Source organism: Pararge aegeria, chromosome 19 (assembly GCF_905163445.1).
Source record: "Pararge aegeria chromosome 19, ilParAegt1.1, whole genome shotgun sequence".
NCBI lineage: Eukaryota > Metazoa > Arthropoda > Insecta > Lepidoptera > Nymphalidae > Pararge > Pararge aegeria.
The window spans coordinates 17,050,001-17,057,395 of NC_053198.1; the positions used below are offsets into that span (position 1 = coordinate 17,050,001).

Genomic DNA, 7,395 nt, shown 5'->3' on the forward strand with positions numbered 1-7,395 from the left:
GCAACTACTGTTCACGCGAAACCCTTCTCCACGTCAGTCCTCCAGGGCCTCTTTTTTAATGATACGGCGACCACCAAGATCTGCACCGACGGAGGCTCCAGGCGGGCTCACGCCCAGACCCTTCTGCGCTCTCCGCCGCGCACGTCCTACTCGTTACGGCATAATGACGCGTCTTAAGCGCGTCGCACGTGCCCGTAACGGTATTGTATAGGCAAAACGCTTCAGCGCCATCCATTTTCAGGGCTGGTTGCTTCGGCAGGTGAGTCGTTGCACACTCCTTAGCGGATTCCGACTTCCATGGCCACCGTCCTGCTGTCATGAGCGACCAACGCCTTTCATGGTGTCCCATGAGCGTTTTTTAGGCGCCTTAACACTACGTTTGGTTCATCCCACAGCGCCAGTTCTGCTTACCAAAATTGGCCCACTTGGCACCGTCATCAGATCTCCGGCTTCATCGTTCGAGTAAGCCGGAGTTCTCACCCATTTAAAGTTTGAGAATAGGTTGAGGTCGTTTCGGCCCCAATGCCTCTAATCATTCGCTTTACCGGATGGGACTGTTGTATCGACGCCAGCTATCCTGAGGGAAACTTCGGACGGAACCAGCTACTAGATGGTTCGATTAGTCTTTCGCCCCTATACCCAGTTCCGACGATCGATTTGCACGTCAGAATCGCTACGGTCCTCCATCAGGGTTTCCCCTGACTTCGACCTGACCAGGCATAGTTCACCATCTTTCGGGTCCCAGCTGTGCTCGGAGCGCGCCTGCATTCACGGATTGGAAACGAGACGCCTCGGGAGTGCGGGAGGCCGATCGGGACCGGCGCTCCATCCTCCCTACGTTCACTTTCGTTGCGCCTTTCAGTTTTGTGACAAAGACAACTCAATGACTCGCACACATGCTAGACTCCTTGGTCCGTGTTTCAAGACGGGTCCTGCGAGTGCCCGAAAATGACTCATCGCAGACTGAGACGCGCACGGTCCGAGACATCACGGCTGCGACGACAGTTGCGCCGCGTCGCTGTCCGCGCTCGGGCAGGACAGCGACATTGTACGGTGCGAGCTTGCGTCGGGCCGGACGCGCGCGATGCGCGTGCGCGATTCGTACTGATACCGTCCGACAGCCGGCCGGCAACCGTCGCGGTCCAGCGGAGGGCGAACCCGCCGCTGGGCGAATCGGACGGCGCTTAAGCCGACGTCGAACGGGTCGCGATGCATTACTGAGAGAGAAGTGCACGACGCCGACGGACTGAGACGGACGCGACCCGTGCCGCGCCGCGGCACCCGTGAGGGGCGAGGCGCGACATCGAGGAGCGCGCACGCACGCCGCCGGATGTCGATGAATCTCTCCGTTCGTTCATTCGAGTTTCGCAGGTTTACCCCTGAACGGTTTCACGTACTCTTGAACTCTCTCTTCAAAGTTCTTTTCAACTTTCCCTCACGGTACTTGTTCGCTATCGGTCTCGCGGTAATATTTAGCCTTAGATGGAGTTTACCACCCACTTAGGGCTGCACTCTCAATTATAAACATTAATATCTATTTTTTTGAATTAGAAATACTTTCAATTTCAATTTAATTTAACACCAATCGGTGCACAATGTTTTTGGTTAACCTGTCTTTAGCTAACACAAATAGATTCGACGGTTTCCCAACACGTGAACACGCAACATATAGTTGCCCATGATAAAAACATGGATTTTTCAAATCTAAACCACAAATGGACATTGTCTGACCTTGAGATTTATTTATAGACATGGCGAAAGCTAAACGAATTGGAAACTGTAGCCTTTTGAAGGGTATGGTAGAATCTGATGGTATCATCGGAATACGTGGCAGCAGGACCACCTTTCCTTTAAACTTCCCAGCCAAAATGGTTGCTTCAAGAATGTTTCCGGTGATCTTTTTGATGACCAAACGCGTACCGTTACATAATTGAGGTGGATTCAAATTACAGAGGAGAATAATAGGGGAACCAATCTTTAATCGAAGATTATGTGGTGGCATTCCAGGCATATCTAATGAATTTAAAAATTCAATCGGAAAATTTACACTTTCATTTTCATCAACAACAGTATCGATTGATTTAAAAGACATCAGATCGCCTGGTAACAACTGTTCTATCTGAAAGTTAATTTCGTCCACATCAACGTTTTTGGCTGCCAAAATCGCCCGTTGACTAAGCCATTCATGATTCAAATAATTATTCTGTATATCCGGGAAAATACTCTGAATCAATTCATTTTTATCCCGAACAACAGTGCAAAAATTGTCTGGTAGTTTAATGCATTGCGTATTTGGTTGCAGTTCTATTTTACCGTTCCCAATATCTAGTAGTTGTTCGGAAAATATTTGTGCTGATGGATCATTTTGCAATTGTATTCGCATATTTATGGTCAATCGAAGTGTTTCAACACTTCGCCATAAGAATGATTGTTTCAAACATGCATTAATCTCATCCGCGAAAGTAGAGCGAGGTATAACCGGTAAGGTCTGCCGGAAGTCACCAGACAAAAATAAGATAGCACCACCGAAAAGTTTATTATTGCTGTTTAAATCTTGCATAGTTCTGTTTAATGCTTCTGCTTGCTGAATATTTGTGTGCCATTGTGCACTCATCCCAAATTATTACAGAACTCTTCCGCAACACTGCAGCTATTCCACTATTCTTTTTGATATTACACATTGCATCTGGTTTATTATGAACGTCCAATGGCAGCTTGAATGTTGAATGTGCTGTTCGCCCACCATCCAGTAAGGTAGCCGCAATGCCTGACGATGCTACTGCTAATGCGATTTTTTGTTGCGACCGTATTTTGGCAAGAATCAACGATATTAAAAATGTTTTACCGGTTCCACCAGGTGCATCCAAGAAAAAAAAACCACCTTGTTCAGCAGCAACAGCCAGCATAATCCGATCATAAATAATTTTTTGTTCTGCTGTCAGTAATGGTTCACTGTTCATGATAATTGTTGCTAAACTTCCATGGTCATATTGATTTTCTCGTTGTAAATCGGTATTGACTAAGTCGGTGGCTGGACGATTAGGTGATGGCATACCATAATGATTAAGTGGTAAATTTGAAATAAGAACACATAAATCCTCGATCAAGACCAATGCTTCATTGTACATCTCTGGTGTATAATCTATGTTTTGGCATTGATTTGTTTGTTTAATTCGGTGCAAGATGTCTTCTGTCATACAATTTTTATATTTTTCCCACAAAGTTTGTGCTTGCGAGGGATAACATGTCGTCAAAATAATTGCAAACAACTGACGAATGTTATTCGGTGTTGATGTCAACGCAGCATCAGCAAGCGTTAAGTCCCAATGGTTATCGTCTTCTAGCAATTGCAGTTCACGACATGCATCCTGGTATGTATTGAATACTCGACCATTAACTGTTCGTAAAAATTCAAAAGACGTTGGTCCGGGAACATTCACCAATAACAAACGTAAATAGAAGCACTCACGTTGCTTAGGATGTACCGTGTAAAGTCTCCCCAATGTCTTAGCTTTGGATATGCCTGTACAACCTTGGACTCAGAAAGCAGGGTCGCTGCCCACTGTGCCACTCGGCCGTCAAAAAGTTACAACGTTTTTGCTACGTATGTGTGTTTATGTACTGATGTTATCTTTAAAAAAGTTGAAGAATAGTGGGTACAACTTTGTCTTATTCTTCTTCTAAAGGGCCTCTTTCTGTTTCATGTCTGGTTGGAACCATCTGTTGAAAGAAGTTGTACAATATATTGTTTTTCTGATTTGAGGACTACTGGTTAAAATATAGAAATAATAAAGGATTTATCTTGTATTAAAAGTGGTTATCAATATAAATTATAATCTTTGCAGCATCACAAAACATTGTGGACATCTTCAACTATGCTTCCAAGACTGATCCAGCTTTTGAAAGAGGTAGGTAGAGTAATATTAGTTTAACAATAGACTAAATTATTGGAAACAATATTATATGAGTTAATATATTTAAATTTTTTAAACTATTACAGTACGCAATAATCAATTTCATCTGGCTTTGAAAATCTATATCCTTTTTCATGCTGTATCCTTTAAAAAAGTTTTTAATTTTAATTTGGTTACAATGTGATGTTTACTTATAAATATTTGGTTTGGCTTTGGACTCGCTTTACTGCAGTTCCACACCAAAATACAGTTAGCTTTGCCAGACGAATGTTATGTATCTCAAGGCTTGTTAAGGCAGAAATTGACTAGCTTGAAACAACTCAGGACTATTTAGTTACAAGTATTGTTGTATATATATATTTATATAGGTAATGAAATATTTTGTACATATATGCACTACCCATCTAGCTTCTGAGTTTTTTTTATTTGCCATTGGATAGGTTGCCTGGAAGAAATGGCTATGAAGCGATAAGGCAGCTAATTTGTATACATTATTTTGTTATACTTTTCTTTTTTATATACTTTTTGTGGTGTGCAATAAAAGTATATTCATTCATAAATATATATATTATTCTTCAGGCCAAGAGGGTAGACAGTCTTGTACTATTCAAGCTACTACAGTTACATTGAAATCTGTGTTTTTAGTGTCTAATTCATAAACAAAACCTTGGGTTGTTCCTAAAAAGGTACAGATTTTATGATGCTTACATTTGTACTACTGAACTTTATTGGGTCATGTTCATTGCCGGCTTTGCTCTCATCGAGGCACAGTGACAAGTGCCGACTGCGTGAATGTACATGAGCACTAACCCCCACTCGTTTGCTCGTACTCTATCCTGTGTTAGTAGTTTACGCCCGAGGTACAGTCTTTCGTGAATGTTAGCAATTGTTGCTATTGAACAAGAAAAGAGTTTACATGTCTCTGCTTGTGAACGAGCCTACACCGGGGACTTCATCGAGAGACCTGACGAAAGTAATCGAAAGGGAGTGCACGTAAGCGCAATTAGATATACTTGTTTTATAATATCTATATTGTTTTAAAAACAATATAATATGATAAAAGCACGTTCTTAACTCAACGACGAAGGTGATGACGCGGTGACGTTGCATCCGCTGACCCTGGGGCGCCTGCAGGCAGCGTACTCCGCGGACGAGCGGCGCGCCATCTACGACGCCGTCATCGCCTCCCGCCCGGCGTGCGACGAGCTCGCCGACTTGGCGCTAGGGTGAGAATCTTAAAGCTCTTTTGACCAGGTACATGTTGACCACCTCGCCGACACAACAGTGTGCTGTGGTAGAATTTGAATATCCATCTTTTATTTAGCAACTAATAACTGAGTATGCTGTTTATTAAATTATCGCATTTATTGATGTTAAAGAGTTCTAACCGACATCTGTTATCAAGATTTTAATCACCAAGAAAATGCAAATAACTGTAATTTTTCTGTAAATCTGGTCACAGGCGTCCTCTTTAATAGGTGCCAGAGGTTCAGATCTCAAACCATCCTTGCTGCTCTAATGTGAGCTCAACGATTATTATCACACACTCGACAGTCACCTGAACGTGTTGTCCTGTACTAACTGTAACTCTACACTAGTTTTGAGAACAGATTTTTGCTCCACCCACTTCGTAATTTATTGTCGAACTGGCTTACAACGAGACAAACTAGAGCCAGCTGTAGAATTTTCATTAAATGGAAATAAAAATACAAAGTAGTGAAATCTGTTGAGATTTTACAGATAAAAGTAACATCAACAAATGAAATCGACGAATCGATGAATACTTCTTCTGACCATCGAGAACTTGTGAAATACTCTTCTTCTCTTTGATTGAGGACCATTTTGATTGTGATAACAAGTTTGATGTCCTTGCGCAGGGATGCGGGCGCGGCGCCGGAACAGAGCAAGCGCAAGTCGAAGCTGGAGCAACTGGCAGAGCTGCGAGACTTGCGCCGCCGACGCGTTAAGTACAGGGTGGCGGTGCACTCGCGCAACTACTCGCACACGCTGCGCGCCCTTATCGACACACAGGTAAACTTCTCGTTAGTCTTTCATTTGTATGTTTCTAAATATTTTTGAAATTTGCACAAAAATTAAAATTTATTTATGTCAATTTATTTTTGCTGTCACTAATATGTTCAAATAAGCAGATGGAGATGTACGTCGAAGCACAAGGTCACGTAACCAAGCCACATGATGCATCCGATTATAAATATCCTAAAACTGAAAAACAGCCAGCACATTCCTCAGACGAGAACGATAATGAACACAGAGGATCTACGAAAAAACACAGATATGATAGCGATAGAAAAAATGATCATAGCGAACACAGAAGAAAACGTGTTTCTTATGATGATAACCATTCTCGAAAGTACGAGATAGATAGACGTCAAACTTCAGCTGAAGAAAGAATAACGCATGATCGTGATAGAAGAAGAAAGCAAGACGGAACCAAGGATGGTTACAAAGAAGAAAGAGATGTTGAGAAAAGAAAACGTGCTTATGAGGACCATACAAACGCACAAGCGTTTGAGAAAGGGAGATACAAAACGTCTAGAGTAGAAAGAGAAAAGTCTGAAGACAATGATGAAAGCAGAAGACAAGACAGTTACAGGGATTATTGTAGAAAAGAAAAAGATGTTAAACATAACAGAGAAAAAAATTTAGAAAGGACCAGCCATACTAAAGAAGAAAAAGATATATATCGTTCAAGTTCAATCGACAGCCATAGAGGTCGTGAGAGCGAAAAAGAGGGCCCATATTACAAAGATAAAGATAAGAATGGTATTAAGAAAGATACAGTAAGAAGTAAAAGAGATAGATACAGTTCCAGTACAAGGGATATTCAGAAATATCGCGGAAGCGAATGGGAGGTACGATATGACAAAGATAAAGCTAGGAATGATGTTAAACAAGAACGCGATAGATATAGTTCAAAAGACAGATACAGACACCGCGAGAGCGAAAGAGAGGAACGATATAACAAAGATAGAGATAGATATGGTCATGGAACTGATACAAGATAATATAATCATGAGCTGTATAAGAAGTAAAGAAAGCTATACAGAGAAAAGAAAGAATTAAAAACTACATGTATGCAGACTACCTACGTTTCTTTGTAGAAATATTAAATACTATGATGACAATGTTAAAAGTTTTTGTTTTTATAAATAAATAAGCATTAGGCACCGACATACATATTAGCAAAAAAAGTTTAATCTATAGCGAAAGTTGATGTATCTGTAAAAATAAAAATATATGTTACCCGCCCGCCGCGCCGTTGGTTTCCGAGAAAAGAAAATTAGAAAAAACAAACAGCATAAATATAATTTGGTAATTTTGTACGGGAATCGCTGCTTCAGATTCCTTTGAATTTGAGTTCTTTAGGTAATACAATAAGCATGACAGTAACAAAGAATGGCTAAAATAGTGTATTTATCTAATGTATATCATTCGTGTAATATGATAACGTATTTTATTT

At 41.2% G+C, this 7,395-nt stretch overlaps 1 protein-coding gene and 1 pseudogene across 3 annotated transcripts; one reads left to right on the forward strand and one right to left on the reverse strand.

Annotated features, from left to right (window-relative positions):
• Positions 1 to 1,745, reverse strand: part of LOC120632426 — a 4,782-nt pseudogene extending 3,037 nt beyond the window's left edge.
• A 516-nt stretch (positions 1,746 to 2,261) lies between these two features.
• LOC120632293 (U1 small nuclear ribonucleoprotein 70 kDa-like) lies at positions 2,262 to 7,068 on the forward strand. Of its 3 annotated transcripts, none has more exons than XM_039902126.1 (6): positions 2,262 to 3,604; positions 3,846 to 3,908; positions 4,001 to 4,053; positions 5,002 to 5,140; positions 5,792 to 5,945; positions 6,065 to 7,068. In XM_039902126.1, exon 6 carries the CDS (start codon positions 6,065 to 6,067, stop codon positions 6,938 to 6,940), a length of 876 nt encoding a protein of 291 aa, XP_039758060.1. In that variant the 5' UTR covers positions 2,262 to 3,604; positions 3,846 to 3,908; positions 4,001 to 4,053; positions 5,002 to 5,140; positions 5,792 to 5,945; the 3' UTR covers positions 6,941 to 7,068. The 3 variants fall into 3 exon arrangements, with proteins under 3 accessions (XP_039758060.1, XP_039758061.1, XP_039758062.1); XM_039902127.1 differs by having other exon boundaries at positions 2,262 to 3,371; XM_039902128.1 differs by lacking the exons at positions 2,262 to 3,604; positions 3,846 to 3,908; positions 4,001 to 4,053 and adding an exon at positions 4,441 to 4,907.
• Positions 7,069 to 7,395: the final 327 nt, after the last annotated feature.

Excerpts from the sequence above, each read along its gene's own strand:
- LOC120632293 (XM_039902126.1), top strand. The coding sequence starts at position 6,065 with ATGGAGATGTACGTCGAAGCACAAGGTCACGTAACCAAGCCACATGAT.